Source organism: Salmo salar, chromosome 07 (assembly GCF_965601325.2).
Source record: "Salmo salar chromosome 07, fSalSal1, whole genome shotgun sequence".
Classification (NCBI taxonomy): Eukaryota; Metazoa; Chordata; class Actinopteri; order Salmoniformes; family Salmonidae; genus Salmo; species Salmo salar.
This window is the reverse complement of record NC_138297.1, coordinates 61548093-61566468: the sequence shown is the minus strand read 5'-3', so window position 1 is coordinate 61566468 and position 18376 is coordinate 61548093. Positions and strand designations below refer to the sequence as shown.

General features: G+C 46.7%; 1 protein-coding gene across 21 annotated transcripts in view; it reads right to left on the bottom strand.

The window, feature by feature from the left end:
* LOC106609740 (neuron navigator 3) overlaps window positions 1-18376 on the bottom strand; it is a 238463-nt gene that overhangs the window by 89184 nt on the left and 130903 nt on the right. For 17 of the 21 annotated variants that reach the window (XM_082977814.1, XM_082977810.1, XM_082977811.1 and 14 more), the window contains 3 exons: window positions 16770-17847; window positions 11712-11827; window positions 292-400 (listed from right to left, as the gene is read on the bottom strand). In XM_082977814.1, coding sequence (XP_082833940.1) covers window positions 292-400; window positions 11712-11827; window positions 16770-17847 — 1303 coding nt within the window. Of the gene's footprint in view, window positions 1-291; window positions 401-7406; window positions 9126-11711; window positions 11828-16769; window positions 17848-18376 lie in introns of those variants that run through there. The other 4 variants (XM_082977825.1, XM_082977826.1, XM_082977830.1 and 1 more) reach the window with 3 other exon arrangements.

Sequence of the window (18376 nt, the reverse complement as noted above, 5' to 3'; positions counted from 1 at the left end):
AAATAATAACTGACCAGTGTTTTAGTTGAGGACCTGATATAATTATAATCATGTCAACTTTAGATTGAGGAACTGCAGAGAATGAAAAACATCAACATGTAATTGTACGAGGTCAACTATTTCAATTCCAGTCAATTCAAAGTAAACCAAATCCAATTCCAATTCAAAATTGTCGTAATTGAAAGCATTGAAAATTGGAATTTCAGTGTACTTCCTGAATTGTCTTCAATTGAAATGGAATTGACCCTAACCCTGAGTCCCACAGTGGACGTTCCCGAGCCCGTTGATCACCTGTGACTGATCTGCGTCCCCCGCAGACTGGACATGGTCTCCTCCAGGTTCTGCCGTAGGTCAGCAATGTTCTTCACTGTCCGCATGCGTCTCGTCTCCGGGTCTTCCCCTGTAATGCACAGAGAAGGGGTTTATGAGAGATGTTGGGCTCTGTGGTGAAGTTTCCCTTAAGTATAGATCTAGGATCAGCTTCCTCTGTCCCAATTCTAACCTTAACCATTAGTGGGGAAAAAGCTAAACTGACCCAACATCAGCGTCTAAGGGCAACTGCATGTTACACCAGATGGGGCTCCTGTAACATTCTGTTTCCTCAAGACGCCGCCATACATCAGCATCACCAACATCACCATGACAACGCACTCTGACAGGTAGCATGGGTACGCATTCCAAGATGCTGTGCCGACAGTTTGAACCCGTCTCAGCTGTCAGGACGGAATTGTCAACGAAACATGTTTTTTGTGGAAAAAGGACAATTCTGCAGTCCTGCCATTTTCAACGCGAACATAGAAACCCACTGCCATGACGCTGCACTCTCCATCTGTAAGCTACAACATATATTTTGCCTCAACAGCTAAATCTCAGATAGTCTTTCAATCTTAGTCAGTCCCATCCAAATGCATTTCATCTCAGTCCAGGACCTTTCCCCTGATTCCAGTTCAGCTCCGACTGTAACCACTTCATGTTTTATATACTTACAATAGTTATATATAAGACTCATTCACAGTAAAGTGCCTGTTGCAGTACATTGAGCCCATTCTACTGCAGTACATTGAGCCCATTCTACTGCAGTATATTAAACCCATTCTACTGAAGTATATAAAACCCATTCTACTGAAGTATATAAAACCCATTCTACTGAAGTATATAAAACCCATTCTACTGAAGTATATAAAACCCATTCTACTGAAGTATATAAAACCCATTCTACTGAAGTATATAAAACCCATTCTACTGAAGTATATTAAACCCATTCTACTGAAGTATATTAAACCCATTCTACTGAAGTATATAAAACCCATTATACTGAAGTATATAAAACCCATTCTACTGAAGTATATTAAACCCATTCTACTGAAGTATATTAAACCCATTCTACTGAAGTATATTAAACCCATTCTACTGAAGTATATAAAACCCATTCTACTGAAGTATATAAAACCCATTCTACTGAAGTATATTAAACCCATTCTACTGAAGTATATTAAACCCATTCTACTGAAGTATATAAAACCCATTCTACTGAAGTATATAAAACCCATTCTACTGAAGTATATTAAACCCATTCTACTGAAGTATATTAAACCCATTCTACTGAAGTATATTAAACCCATTCTACTGCAGTACATTAAACCCATTCTACTGCAGTACATTACGCCCATTCTATTGCAGTACATTAAGCCCATTCTATTGCAGTACATTAAACTCATTGTATTGCAGTACCTAAAGTCCATTCTACTGCATTCTATTGCAGTACATTAAGCCCATTCTACTGGGGAGCTACTAATAAGCAGTAGAGTGCTACAGTACTTGTGGGCTGTATTCCAAATGGCACCCGATTCCCTACATAGTGCACTACTTTTGACCAGAGCCCTATGGAGCCCTAATCCCTACATAGTGCACTACTTTTGGCCAGAGCCCTATAGGCCATGTTCAAAAGTAATGCAATGTGCAGGGAAAAAGGTGCCATTTGGATTTTACCCGTGGCAGTGTCTTCCCACAAACACAGTCGTAGACACAACAGCTGTAGGAAGACACTACAGTGCTATAGTCCAAGGGCAAGGCCCCGCATATCTGCCTGCCTAGTCCAATTAGGCCTGGCTATGCTCCAGCCATCATCGCCTCTGTCAGCGGACACCATGGGCTGGTAATTAACATGAGTTGTGGGAGACCCAAAATGGATGCCAGTCACAGCAGTTTCCAGTTTCAAGGCACAACAAAAAAACAACCCGTCTCCTCAAAGGAGCGTTGCAGAATGAGTCGGCACACGCGTCTAATGAGGGAATAACAGAATGTGTCAGCGCTGCTGATAAAGTTTTCATGCTTTTTCTATTTCATATTGGAATGCTGTAACCACGCCAACACTGGGCCAAATGTGGTGAATGCGTGTGGGTTTTTAAAATGGCTTGTCATGTTCCTTTGTGTTGAACTTTTTGTTCACTAAACAGTCAACCAGCGCTTAACATTTAGAGAACGAATATACTCCACACAAGCTGAATATTAACTTACCGTTTGGTGCATCACCCCAACATACAACGCAGAGTGAATGCTTTCATTGTGTTATAAAGTACATACATAGTGAGTACGGAGTCCATCAAACTCTGTCAGCAACCTTCAAAGCTGACCTGATTTTGGAAGAGCTGGTGAGCGGCACCTCTAAACTGTGTTCACGCATCACTGCTTCTGTCAAGAGGACTGATACAGCTTGCGCACACACGCACACGCGCACACACACACACACACACACACTCCGAGGGTGTCTCAGGGGGAGCTGGGATAGGCAAAAAAACACATTTCCATTTCCCCCATGCATAATTATACACACAGGTACATGTGTGAAACAGGACAAATATAATCACCCATCTAATTACTTATTATATACACACACTCACACACAGCTATGTCTTACTATACCCCTAAACCTAACCCTAACCTGAACCCTACACCTTATCATAGCGCCTAAACCTAACTCTAATTTTAACCCTAACTCTAAACCTAACCCTAACCTGAACCCTAAACCTTACCGTAGCGCCTAAACCTAACTAATTTTAACCCTAACCCTAAACCTAACTCCTGAGCCTAAAATAGCCTTTTTACAAGTGAGGACTGGAAAAATGTCCTCACTTCTCAGATTTTTGTTGATTTACTATTCTTGTGAGGAAATCTGGTACTCACAGGTACAGTAAAACGTGTACACACACACACAATTTTGGACTATTTCACCCTGACCCCTGACCCCATAGACGTGAGTCCGGTTCAGAATCAGTCCTTTCAGGGAGGCTGTTAAGATCTGAGGTGGGACCAAGCCCAGGCAGCATCCGTTAACCCCGAGCCACGGGGGTGGCCAATCAATGCCTCCCTATGCCGTCTACGGTTTCAGACTTAAAAGGGAACACAAAAGAGCTGGACAGCCTTGTATAATGTACTCAATAGGACAGCCTTGTATAATGTACTCAATAGGACAGCCTTGTATAATGTACTCAATAGGACAGCCTTGTATAATGTACTCAATAGGACAGCCTTGTATAATGTACTCAATAGGACAGCCTTGTATAATGTACTCAATAGGACAGCCTTGTATAATGTACTCAATAGGACAGCCTTGTATAATGTACTCAATAGGACAGCCTTGTATAATGTACTCAATAGGACAGCCTTGTATAATGTACTCAATAGGACAGCCTTGTATAATGTACTCAATAGGACAGCCTTGTATAATGTACTCAATAGGACAGCCTTGTATAATGTACTCAATAGGACATTGAATGGCTTTTAGAGCCCTTTAATTTGACTGTTGTGTGTCTCACTGTCAGCTGAAAGGATATAGAGAGGGAGAGCGAGAGAGCGAGAGAGAGAGAGAGAGCAGAGAGAGAGAGAGCAGAAAGAGCGAGAGCAGAAAGAGCGAGAGAGAGAGAGAGCAGAGAGAGAGAGAGCAGAGAGAGAGGGAGCAGAGAGAGAGAGCAGAGAGAGAGAAGTGAGGAGGAATGCTCATATCATGTCTGTGTGGGTGGGGTGTGGCAAGTTGGTCTGAGAGACAGTCTCAAAACTGCAATACATCTTCATCCCTCTCTCTATTCGTCTCCTCGCTTCACCCTATCCTCGCCGACAAAGATCCAATCACAGTCCAATTATAAAGGGACACAAACAGGGTTGGCCCTGGGGGGGGATCAGGGCTGGACACAGTGTGCATCCCAACTGGCCCCCTATTCCCTATAGTGGGTTATGGGCCCTGGTTAAAAATAGTGCACTACATAGGGAACTAAATAGGGAAAAGGGTGCTATTTAGGATGCAACCATGCTCTCAGTGATTTAGCCGCGGGGAGTGAGTCATAGAGCGGTAATGGAGTGGAGCATTCACCTAAAGCAGAGTGCTGCTCTGTTATTACACCATCACTCACTACCATCACTCACTATTATCACTCACTACCATCACTCACTACCATCACTCACTACCATCAGTCACTTCCATCAGTCACTTCCATCACTCACCACCATCACCACTCACCACCACTCACCACCCACCACTCACCACTCACCACCATCATCACTCACCACCATCACTCACCACCACCCACCACCATCACCCACTACCATCACTCACCACCACTCACCATCACTCACTACCATCACTCACCACCACCCACCACCATCACTCACCACCACCACCACTCACTACCATCACCATCACCCACCACCACTCCCCATAGGCACACCCAACAGGTAATATGTACCATTCATTTTATACTCAAAGGCGGTCAGATTAGATTTTGGGAGCGAAAGGTAATAATATTGATGTCGAAATAAGTGGGAAGTATGTAAATATTAATATGTAAACATTAATAATTTGGTATTTGCCGCAAATAATACTGTTAAAAAGAAATTATACTATTGATGCCGTTATTAAACCAGATTGTAAAAAAGGAAATAGGTGTTAAGAGATTATGAGGAAAGGTTTAGGTCTTAGATTCCTCCCGCACCGTGTTCACTGGAAATCTAGAGATCAATAACATTATTTGTATCTAAATGATATGAATGTTTGAGTAACAAAAGCCGTGAACCTCATTCTAGACTGTTTATGACGGGGGGAATATAGCTGCAAGCACCACTTGACAACGTGGTACCAGGGGAGGTGATCTCAGCCACAGTCAGATGCATCGCTATTCAAGTCCCTGCTGAGCACAACAATCATGCTACGATGCAGCGACAGCACCGCAAGCCACAGGTTGACCCACACAAATATGAACACACACACACCAGCATTTACACACAGATGCGTGCACACACACAAACACACACACGCACACACACACACACACCCAACACCACCACAGGCCACAGGTTCAGCAGCTGCCTAGTATCACTCTCCCTCTGTTCAATAATGCATGTTCTCTTTAGCTTGAGGCCCGCACCTCTCCTGGAGAGAGTGAACACCACTCCCTGCTCCACACATCCTAATGAGTCCAGCTAACACCGTGTCTCACAAAACACACCAGGGGCTCGGCAAGGCTTGCTCGCATGCACCAAACTCTGAATACGCCTTCGTGCAGAGAATGTCAACTCAAATCATTCAAACCCATTTCTATTGTCACCCACAATCCTCTCTGTGTTAGATAGCATGTGTCAACTCTCCGCAGCTTGCTGCAGCCACACGCCTGAGAGGAAGGACAAACTGGATCCAGAGTGTTATGACTTCTCCCAGCTAAAACCTGTGCTGCTGAGTTCTGTCCTAACAGGCAGTACAGCACTGAGCTGCTTGTTAAACCACATCCAATATATCGTTCCCTGAGGCAAAACCCTGAGCTGCCATACTGTACTATACTGCAGCTGGGCAGGCTGGGCACTTTTACTGCCAACTTTGTGTGGAAATGGGCTTTAGGAGGTACTGTAACTATCTGGATAGATCACACAGACAGGGATAGTATGGATGGATCACTGTCACTGTTGTATTCACAGGCAGGGAGGGAGCGCGTACGCTGCAGCTGGCAACAGCACTGGTACCTCTTCAAGAATGGGAGAATTTGGGGCTGGGCTTTTTCAGTGCAATACAAGCTATTACTACTACAGTGATTATTTATGTTACTACTATTGCTACTACAGTGATTATTTATGTTACTACTATTACTACTACAACAATACCACAATGATTATTTATGTTACTACTATTACTACTACAGTGATTATTTATGTTACTACTATTACTACTACAATAATACCACAATGATTGTTTATGTTACTACTATTACTACTACAGTGATTATTTATGTTACTACTATTACTACTACAATAATACCACAATGAGTATTTATGTTACTACTATTACTACTACAGTGATTATTTATGTTACTACTATTACTACTACAATAATACCACAATGAGTATTTATGTTACTACTATTACTACTACAATAATACCACCATGAGTATTTATGTTACTACTATTACTACTACAGTGATTATTTATGTTACTACTATTACTACTACAATAATACCACAATGAGTATTTATGTTACTACTACTATTACTACTACAGTGATTATTTATGTTACTACTATTACTACTACAGTGATTATTTATGTTACTACTATTACTACTACAATAATACCACAATGAGTATTTATGTTAATACTATTACTACTACAGTGATAGCACAATGATTATTTATGTTAATACTATTACTACTACAATAATACCACAATTAGTATTTATGTTACTTACTTCAGGGAATTTTCATACGTATTTGTTTTACTTTTTTTTTTACATTTTAGTCATTTAGCAGACGCTCTTATCCAGAGCAACTTACAGTAGTGAATGCGTACATTTCATACATTACTACAGTGATACCACAATGATTATTTATGTTACTACTATTACTACTACAATAATACCACAATGAGTATTTATGTTACTGTTATTACTACTACAATAATACCACCATGAGTATTTATGCTACTGTTATTACTACTACAATAATACCACAGTGAGTATTTATGTTACTGTTATTACTACTACAATAATACCACCATGAGTATTTATGTTACGGTTATTACTACTACAATAATACCACCATGAGTATTTATGTTACTGCTATTATTACTACAATAATACCACAATGATTATTTATGTTACTGCTATTACTACCAGTGTTTCTACTATTACTAAAATGATTATTTCTGTTAGCACTACTAATAACACAACCACTACCACACAGTAACTATGACTACCTTTACCTGACACTACTACCCAAGCTTCAGTCCACTACCACACAGTAACTATGACTACCTTTACCTGACACTACTACCCAAGCTTCAGTCCACTACCACACAGTAACTATGACTACCTTTACCTGACACTACAGCGAGAGAGTGTGACTAAGGTTGTGTGTGTGTGTGAGAGACTTACAATGTGGGTGTGTGTGCAGCACCTGCTCCAGGTCACCCAGCATGGTGAGGATCACCTCCTTGTCCAGCTGAGCCGTGCCCTCGCGGGCGCCCCCCTCCGCCTCCTCCTCCGCCCAGTACCCCCTCTCCCTGCCACCCTGGACCCCGACCCTGGTGCCCGCCACTGATGCCACCTCGTCGTCCGAACGCCCACTGCTGCCCTCTTCATCCGTACCCTCCTCCCTGGGCTTCCCCAGCTGCCCACGTAGCGTCTCCCGAGGCGGTTGCTGTTGCCCGCCCAGCGATGCCCGCCCGACCGCCGTGCACCTCCATGGCACAGGGATGAGGGAGTGCTCCGACTGGGAGAGAACTTTGGTCAGGGAGAGGGACAGGGAGCGCGCCCTGGTGCCCCTCGCACCCCTGCCATCCCTGGCTGGCTCATTCCTGGGGCTGCCCCCACGCGCTGGGGATGATGACAAGGATGAAGAGGATTTGGAAGGCGTGGGCGGGTCATCTAGCTCGAAGGAGTACACCCGCTGCTCGCCCTCGCTCAGCAGGGTCAGGTTGGTCAAGGAGCGCTGCTTGCGGAGGTTCAGGTTGTCTGGGAGGGGCTGGGGGGGTCGGCGAGGGGGGCTTCCACCCTGGTACACGGAGAACTCGGCGCCTCTCTTCATCTTCACCTCCTTTCTCTCATTCACTCTCTCTCTGTTCGTCAGTGGGTCTGTGCTGGTCCACCTGTTTGGCTCTGTTCCCGTTCACATTCTGGCAGTGGTGGCTGGGGAGCCGGAGGAGGTGAGAGGAGAAGAGGGTGGCGAGAGAGGTGAAGACTCCTCTATCTGTGGGGGGGGCTTAGGTGGCCCCGTGTCCAGCGCTCACCGAGGGTCCAGGCTTCATCCAGACGGAGGGAATGAGGGATGGAGGGATGGAGAGCATGTTGCAGACGCCTGGATGAAAACCCCCCCCCTCACGCACAGCAGAGTCCAGAGCCATCCTCCAGACATTGCATTCCCATGGTCACCCAGCTAATAACTGGTGCCACAGACACACACCAACAAAGAAAACAAACACTGCTTTACCTCCCACCTCCTCCTCTTCTCTCTCTCTCCTCCACCTCAAAACAGCAAGAAGCGGTGAGGGTGTGTGGATGAATGCGATTTTACATCTCTCTCTCTCCTCCGTTCTATTCTACTCTCTCTCTGCTTCTCTCTCTCTCTGCTTCTCTCTCTCTGCTTCTCTCTCTCTGCTTCTCTCTCTCTGCTTCTCCCTCTCTTTATCTTTCTCTATTAAGAGTAGAGGGGAGCATTTCATTCCTCTCTCCCTCTCTGCTCTCCTGTTAATTACCAGCTCAGCAGAGCCTTTGCTTCTCTCCCTCTCTCCTCTCCTCACACCAGAGAATGGAACCAGCACTCAATCTCTCCGCTCTGTTCATTTTAGCATTCAGCCTGCAATTCTATCCTTCCTCTCCCTCTGCCGCTCTCTCTCTTACTCTCTGCCTCATCTGTTTCTCCCTCCTCTCTCTCTCTCTCTCTCTCTCCCTTTCTCTTGTCTCGCTGGTTTCCCTGGACTCTGCTGCAGTAGTGGCAGCCTCTGCTGTGGCTACTGCCGACCATCAAAGCACGTGTCTTCAGTCTCCACGTCTGCCCACTTCAGTTCAGGAAACGCCTCACCACAAGTCGCAGGGTACTTGGGTTGTATGTGTGTGAGTGAAAGAGAGTCAAAGGATGAAAACGCATGTTCAACACTGCTGCCTCCCCCTCTTCTCCTCCTCTTCTCCTCCTCCTCCTCCTCTTCTCCTCCTCCTCCTCTTCTCCCTCTTCTCCTCCCCCTCCTCTCTTCCTCTTCTCCCTCTTCTCCTCCTCCTCTCCTCTTCTCCCTCTTCTCCTCCTACCCCTCCTCTTCTCCTCCCTTTCTGCTCCTCCCCTTCTCCCTCTTCTCCTCCTCTCCCTCTTCTCCTCCTCTCCCTCTTCTCCTCCCCTCCTCTCCTCCCTCTTCCCTCTCTCCCTCTTCCCTTCTCCCTTTCTCCTCCTCCCCTTTGCCCTCTTCTCCTCCCTTTCTCCTCCTTCCCTTCTCCCTCTTCTCCTCCCTTTCTCCTCCTCCCCTTTGCCCTCTTCTCCTCCCTTTCTCCTCCTTCCCTTCTCCCTCTTCTCCTCCCTTTCTCCTCCTCCCCTTCGCCCTCTTGTCCTCTCCCTCTTCTCCTCTTCTCCTCCCCTTTTCCCACCTCTCCTCCCCCTCTTCTCCTCCCCTTCTCCCCCCTCTCCCTCTGCTTTCCCTGATAAAAACCAGAGTGACTGGGAGTTGTTTGGACAGCACACCTGCGAGTTGCGGCTCCCTGATAGCCGTGCTGCGCTGATGCACAGGCTAATTAAACGTTATAGGGTTAATGAGGTAAAGAGTAAAGCCCCGGCTCTCCTCTAGCCTCGACAAGACTGCAGACTGTCTGTCAACAGCTTCAACACTTCCTCTAGTATTAATAACCTCAACAGTACAGACACACACACCATAGACAAACAACAGCCTCCATGTGACCACACATGCTATAAGCTCGTGATGCAGAGAAACTCATGGTAGCAGTTGCCCTGAGCAACCATATCCAAGGTGACATTAACTGCCATGGACAGAGATGGTATTTACAGTTGTAGGATCTTAATTTGACCCGTTTCTCCCCAGACATTTTTGTCGGGGTTGATAGATTTTTAGTTAGGGCAAGTCAAGTCTGACATTTTAAAATGTGTGCCAAGAGTGTGCAAAGCTGTTATTGAGGCAAAAGGTGGCTACTTTGAAGAATCTCAAATATAAAATATATTTTGATTTGTTTAACACTTTTTTGGGTTACTACATGATTCCATACGTGTTATTTCATAGTTTTGATGTCTTCACTATTATTCAAAATAAAGAAAAACCCTGGAATGAGTAGGTGTGTCCAAACTTTTGACTTGTACTGTATGTCTACCTCTACATTGACGCTACACTGATCTTCTGTGAAATGACTGTAAGTTACTCTGTCCGTTAAACAACCAAAATGTAAATTAAAATGTAAACTCAGTGCTGCAGGAAATTTTGCCCGAAGATGATGAACCATAAGTAGCTTTTTGAAAGACTTCCTTCACTATAGAGGCTACCGCAGACTCACACTCCAGGCAAGGAGCAGTTCAGGAGTCCAAACTGAGAAAAAAAACAAGGGTGCAGTTTCTCCTAGGTACAGATCTAGGATCTGCTTTCCCTCCCCGAATCCTAACCTTATGAATAGTGAGGGAAAAACAAAACTGACCCAAGATCAGTGTCTGGGGGCAACACAATCGTCCTGATACAGAAGTGAACCACCATGGCTCCTCAGATTATCATCTACATACGTTCATAAAAAGACCCCAAAAAACACAAAAATCAGACTTTCTGAGTAGAGCGTTTCTCCAAACATTTTCATAAATGAACAAATCAAAGCAGAAAGTTCAATGGAGTCTCGCTGACCGCGGCGCTCATTGTGCCGTGACCACAGTGTGTATATTACAGGTTTGGCGATGTAAAAACACAACATTCCAGACATTTTACTTTAGGTGTGGCTTTGTAAAGGCATACATTTAGTGGACTAAAGTAGAGCTATGTAGGGACCGTTCCCTTTGTAGACGACGATTTGGGGAGTCATTTGTTTTGTGACAAAACAATCTTTTGTTATCCCATACCCAAATGACAAACCAGCTTATAGTAGAGCAAGGCCTAAGACACGCAGTATGTTAAGTTAACATGCAGACCCACTAGGCAGGAATACACAGCAATATCTATTTTCTATGTCACAATAGATGTACTATGATTTGGCAGATACCTGACCTGCAACACCAAAGCTACGTAATAACACATCATCATTTCCAAAGGACATTATCCACATTACATTTCCATCGCATTGAAATTCTATCAGTCTCTGTGTAAATGCCAACCTGAGCTGCAGCCCAGCCCACCACCCAGACAATACAGATTCTAGCTATCGCTGTCTCCTGCAGCCTCTGGCCACTGTCTATCCGGATGAGCCGCCACATCCCCACAGCTAGAACAAGACGCCGGGCGCCGGGGCATAACCAACGGCAACTGCGTAAACAAAGGGCCACAGATGCCTCCAGTGTCCGCCAGTCGTTCCTGACCTTTTCCCTTCGCCGTGTGAGGTGGGGATCAAGGGACCCCCCATGCTACCTCAAACACACACACACACACACACACACACACACACACACACACACACACACACACACACACACACACACACACACACACACACACACACACACACACACACACACACACACACACACACACACACACGTCAGCGAGTGTTGCCTACCTGAGATTTCTTCCAGGCACTGCTTGGCAGTCTTGCTGTAGACCAGGTCTCCCTTGGTGGGACTGAGGCAGTGGTCTGTGGGGGCCACCGTGGTACAGTCGTTCTCGGAGTACGTCCTGGGAGAAACAAACAAAGCCATGGTTATTCAGGAGACACATTGCATAGAGCGTTTGTTTTCATGTGGTAAAAAACCCAACGGGAGCCGGACTGAAATACTTCTATTTGTGCTTTTTCGTATTTTCAACAGAAGAAGATGAATATCTCAGGAGGATCTCTTAGATGAAGTGAGGTTTTGTGGGTGAAGGGAAGTTTGTCTCTATCTGTGTGTACATGTGTGTGTGTGTGCATGCATGAGCCTGCCTATGTGGAGTCAAAATCCACACACTGGCTTGCATTCCCTGTCTCCCTATAGCCTATGGGCCCTGGTCAAAAGTAGTGCACTAAAAAGGGAATAGGGTGCCATTTGGTAGGCAGCCTGTGTTTGTTCCCTTGCCTTGGGCAGAGATGTGAGAAACCCAGCCAGACGTCCTGACGGCTGCTAGATAACTCTCCCTCACCGGCACACCCACAATAAAGCCTTTCCCCAGCCACCTGCACCGCCACAGATAAACTGGCATCCACAGAATGCTGTATCAGCCAATGAGTTGAGCACTGTGAAACCTCGGTTTCTAACATCCGCCCTACAAACTACTTCTACATAGATAGAATTTCACAGAGAGAGACATTCAGAAATATGGCAGCAATTTGACAGCCTGCAAAAAATGTAGGAATGGGTAAATGAATTGTTTACTGGGGGAGGGTATATATTCTGACAACTCAGTTTAGGAATGTATGTTATAAAGATGTACAACAAGGATCTCAAATCAGTCTAAAAATACCCTGAGAAATGTACTGAGAACAAAACAAAGCACAGCACAACCAATCACAAGTGAGAATCTCAGGTGGAATCAGGTCAGAGAGAGGACGCACATACAGTGTTAACGTCACACAGCAGTGCCCTACAATCACCTCCCTGGCTGCTGTCAAAGGCGGAGGCAGGGGGACTGTAATCAACGAAACACAAACTGCAGCTAACTGCTGCTGCCTCTGCTCTTCTCAGCCTATGCCCCGGCTGCTCTGCTGTGGCACAGGAGAGGGAAGAAACCTAATTGGCCCTGAAATGATGGTAAATTGCGGCGCAGCGGGAGGCCCTAAGTGCGAGGCCGCTGACAGTTCCTCCTCTGTCAGGCAGGTCGGCGGGGGCACACCTCCCTCCGGAAGGGAGTGAGAGAAACAGAGGAAAGGGGGAGGGAGGGAGACATGGGATACTATAGCCAGGATTGGACAAGCGAAGGGGAGAGGTAGGCAGGAGTGTGAGTGATCAGGTAGAACTGAGCATGTCAACCTGTTGGCTGCTGAGCCACAGAAGACAACGTGCTTTTCATTTTGGTTGATTGCATCTTGGTTAAGTAGCTGAGCTGCTCATGATTAGGACCTGATGAATACAAAGTAGGAGAGAGATATGAAGAGAATCCCTTTTTAATGGCATGACATTACAGTGTATTTTGTGCGTTGCTTGTCTCCCATTTAATGCAGATGGAGAACAGGTTGGAGAACAACAGCATCTGCCTATGAATGGTAATCAGGGATGCCTGTTAATGGGCAAGACGGCGAGGTGCATTGGACGGATTAAGACAAATTCCCAATGGTGAGTCAGCGAGCAGCAGAGTGCATTTTGTGCCAAGGTTGAACCCTTTTTGGAAATTATAGAGAAAGAGAAGAGAGGGAAAAGTTTCTCGGAAGCCGATTATGGCTCGTTAATAGAATCTCCCCCCCCACTGTTGTTAGCACGCCCGCCATCATGCACAGGCTCTGTCTCTGACATCACAAAGCCCCTATGCAGTGGCCCCCATCCAGTCGACAGATTGAAAGGTGGGAAATTAGCTTTGATGGGTGGCGTCCGTCTGGAATCAAGGCTTCCAACTCTCACTCTAATAATAGGGCTTATTTGGGGCGCCAAGGGATGCAGAGATTCAATTGGTTGTACACAGGAGTGTGACTGGACGGGCCAGCCCTCGTGTGTCTGTGTGTGACTGTAGGGTTATCAAACGAGCCTTGGCACCACATGCAGTCCCGTGGGCACAATGACAGAAGGCGGGATGCGGATAAAGGAGTGGAAGTATGGAGGGATGGATGAGGGCCTCTTTTCTCTGTCTCCCCATGAAACCTGTTCTAGATGGATCATGATGAGAGATCAGTCAAGACGCAGTCTGCGTCCCAAATAGCTCCCTATTTCCTAGAGCAGAGACCTGTGGGCCATGGTCAAAAACAGGCCTCTGGTCAAAAGTAATGCACAAGACAGGGCTGCCATTGGGATCAGGTGCATTTGATAAGACAAGTAAGGTTAAAAGAAAGGCTGGAAATTCATCTTGGAGTATAACTGTCACTTTAGCAGAGGACATTTTAAACAAACATGCCCAATAATTCCCTCTCAATTCCACTAACAACTGTCCTAATAATTTTTTTTTTTTGTATTGTTCTCAACAAAGTTGAACTCCTTCGCAGAAATCAAGTGGCAAACAAGAGACATTTGCTGCATATAAAAACCCAAATGATGGACGGTTCAGACACAAGTTCAGCTGTACTATGTCAGGTGGAACAGAGGGCCTTGGGGTAATGCTGCAGGCAAAGACATCAGGACATGGAGGTAGTGAGGTTAGTTTGGACTGTCATTCTAACAACCTGCTGAGGTTAGTTTGGACTGTCATTCTATAACAACCTGCTGAGGTTAGTTTGGACTGTCATTCTATAACAACCTGCTGAGGTTAGTTTGGACTGTCATTCTATAACAACCTGCTGAGGTTAGTTTGGGCTGTCATTCTATAACAACCTGCTGAGGTTAGTTTGGACTGTCATTCTATAACAACCTGCTGAGGTTAGTTTGGACTGTCATTCTAACAACCTGCTGAGGTTAGTTTGGACTGTCATTCTATAACAACCTGCTGAGGTTAGTTTGGACTGTCATTCTATAACAACCTGCTGAGGTTAGTTTGGACTGTCATTCTATAACAACCTGCTGAGGTTAGTTTGGACTGTCATTCTATAACAACCTGCTGAGGTTAGTTTGGACTGTCATTCTAACAACCTGCTGAGGTTAGTTTGGACTGTCATTCTATAACAACCTGCTGAGGTTAGTTTGGACTGTCATTCTATAACAACCTGCTGAGGTTAGTTTGGACTGTCATTCTATAACAACCTGCTGAGGTTAGTTTGGACTGTCATTCTATAACAACCTGCTGAGGTTAGTTTGGACTGTCATTCTATAACAACCTGCTGAGGTTAGTTTGGACTGTCATTCTATAACAACCTGCTGAGGTTAGTTTGGACTGTCATTCTATAACAACCTGCTGAGGTTAGTTTGGACTGTCATTCTATAACAACCTGCTGAGGTTGGTTTGGACTGTCATTCTATAACAACCTGCTGAGGTTAGTTTGGACTGTCATTCTAACAACCTGCTGAGGTTAGTTTGGGCTGTCATTCTATAACAACCTGCTGAGGTTAGTTTGGACTGTCATTCTATAACAACCTGCTGAGGTTAGTTTGGACTGTCATTCTATAACAACCTGCTGAGGTTAGTTTGGACTGTCATTCTATAACAACCTGCTGAGGTTAGTTTGGACTGTCATTCTATAACAACCTGCTGAGGTTGGTTTGGACTGTCATTCTATAACAACCTGCTGAGGTTAGTTTGGACTGTCATTCTAACAACCTGCTGAGGTTAGTTTGGACTGTCATTCTATAACAACCTGCTGAGGTGTTTGGACTGTCATTCTAACAACCTGCTGAGGTTAGTTTGGACTGTCATTCTATAACAACCTGCTGAGGTTAGTTTGGGCTGTCATTCTAACAATCTGCTGAGGTTAGTTTGGACTGTCATTCTATAACAACCTGCTGAGGTTAGTTTGGGCTGTCATTCTATAACAATCTGCTGAGGTTAGTTTGGACTGTCATTCTATAACAACCTGCTGAGGTTAGTTTGGGCTGTCATTCTAACAACCTGTTGAGGTTAGTTTGGACTGTCATTCTATAACAACCTGCTGAGGTTAGTTTGGGCTGTCATTCTATAACAACATGGTGAGGTTAGTTTGGGCTGTCATTCTAACAACCTGCTGAGGTTAGTTTGGACTGTCATTCTATAACAACCTGCTGAGGTGAAGGCAGTGTACCAGAGCTGAGGGGAAGGCAGTGTACCAGAGCTGAGGGGAAGGCAGTGTACCAGAGCTGAGGGGAAGGCAGTGTACCAGAGATGAGGGGAAGGCAGTGTACGAGAGCTGAGGGGAAGGCAGTGTACCAGAGCTGAGGGGAAGGCAGTGTACCAGAGCTGAGGGGAAGGCAGTGTACCAGAGCTGAGGGGAAGGCAGTGTACCAGAGCTGAGGGGAAGGCAGTGCACCAGAGCTGAGGGGAAGGCTGTGCACCAGAGCTGAGGGGAAGGCAGTGTACCAGAGCTGAGGGGAAGGCAGTGTACCAGAGCTGAGGGGAAGGCAGTGTACCAGAGCTGAGGGGAAGGCAGTGTACGAGAGCTGAGGGGAAGGCAGTGTACCAGAGCTGAGGGGAAGGCAGTGCACCAGAGCTGAGGGGAAGGCAGTGCACCAGAGCTCATTTGGGTAATTGTGATTTGATTGTGTATTTTTCTTTGTATTTTAAGTGAACATCCTACAAAGCCCGCTATAGAAAAGTCCAAGTCTGTTAACAGCCTTGAAGACAAAGATTGTCAGATGAGGATTCTTGGCTTGATGGGATTACTCCCCCAGGATACTAGTGGTATGGTGTAACTAGCTAATAGAAACACTCTTCATAGCTTATGAACACACCAATCATTAGAGAGACCTTCGCCTGACCACCGCACACTACCCCAGCCCCCTTGTCACACAAAACAATCACGCACGCACACACACACACACACACACACACACACACACACACACACACACACACACACACACACACACACACACACACACACACACACACACACACACACACACACACACACACACACACACACAGACAGTCTCACCTATACATGAAGGGGGCGACGGTGGCTGTGTTGGGGTGGTTGTGCTGCTGCTGCTGGGGGAGCTGCACCGCTCCGTTCCCCCCCATGGCCCCTGGGGGCTGGGACAGGGCAGAGGTGCTGGTGGAAGACACCATGTTGCTCCGACGGCCCTCCAGGCCCCCCAGGGAGCGCTGCTGCATGTAGTAGCCCCCCTGGCCCCCTTTAACCACCTTGGCCTTGTCCCCTTCCCTGCCCCCTCCACTACCACCCTGGGTGGCCTGGGTCTGGGCTTGACTGCCGGCCGGCTTCCCCGTAGCCGAGGGGGCCTTGAGCCCAGGCTTGGGGATTCCACTGGAGGCAGGGGCGATGGCGCTGTCCTTCTTGCCCGCTGCAGGCTTGCCTCCCTTGGGGATGAGGCTGGCGATCTTAGAGGTCTTCTTGGATGGATCCACCATGGGTTCCCGTTGTTCCTCTTTGGGAGGGGTGCTGGCCTTACCTCCTTTGCTCCTGCTCTTATCCTCCTTCTCTTTGGGCTGGGGCAGGGACTTATTGGTGCCGCCGCTGGAGGGCGACGAGCCCTTCACACAGCCCTTGTTGGCTGCTGCCAGGGAGGGGGGCGAGGCAGTCTTGGCCAGCTGCTTGGTGCTGTTGCTGCTGCTAGTACACATTGACGACGTTGGCTCCGTTATGCTTAGCCCTTCCTCACCGTACTCCGACAAGTCATCCTCCTCCTGCAAGGCCATCTCGGCCACCGACGGCGAAGTCCGTGCGGCCGAGCGAGGGTTGATCATCCGGAACTTGTCCAGCATGGATCTCTGGGAGGCGCCACCGCTAGCGACAGAGCCCGACTTGGGTGCCTCGGTCATGGGGGTCCGTAGGCGGTCGGAGGCGGGGGGTGGGGTGGGCGAGTGAGAGGGCGAGGTGGAGACCGAGAGCATGGAGGAGGTGGCACTGTGCTTCATGTTCATGGACTTGCTGCACCAGGACTTGCTGGCGGTGGGGGAGGGGATGGCAGAGGCCAGCTGCTGCCCGCTGAGGCTGGTGGGCACGGGGGCACCTCCGTTCATGCTGCCAGGCAGAGGGATGCTCTTCGCCGATTCTGCAAGGGAGACAGATAAACAGACACACCACAGTTACATCAACAGTCTCAGGAACACAACTGGATCAATACATACACATGTGGTCTCATATACTGAGAGAACAATTTGGATTGAAAATGAAATGGCAGGTACTTTCTATGTAGAGCCAAATATTCACCATCATTGAGTCATCTGCAGCAGGGGTGTCAAACTCATTCCATGGAGGGCCTACTGGCTGCAGTTTTACCTTTTGTCCTTTCATTGAATCCCTAGACCACCAGGTGAGGGGAGTTCCTTACTAATTAGTGACCTTAATTCATCAATCAAATAGAAAGGAGGAGGGAAAAGCCGCAGACACTCGGCCCTGCGTGAAATGAGTCTGACACCTGTGATCTACAGCCTCTGGCACTTTGACAGAAGAACCATCATTGCAGTAAAAACGCTCTCAAAAGTAGCACGCTATGATATAAAAGCACACAGGTTCTTCCCCAATGACAGGTATGACTAGAGTAGTCCATCACATGGGAGCTTTCCATTGGCTTCACGCTG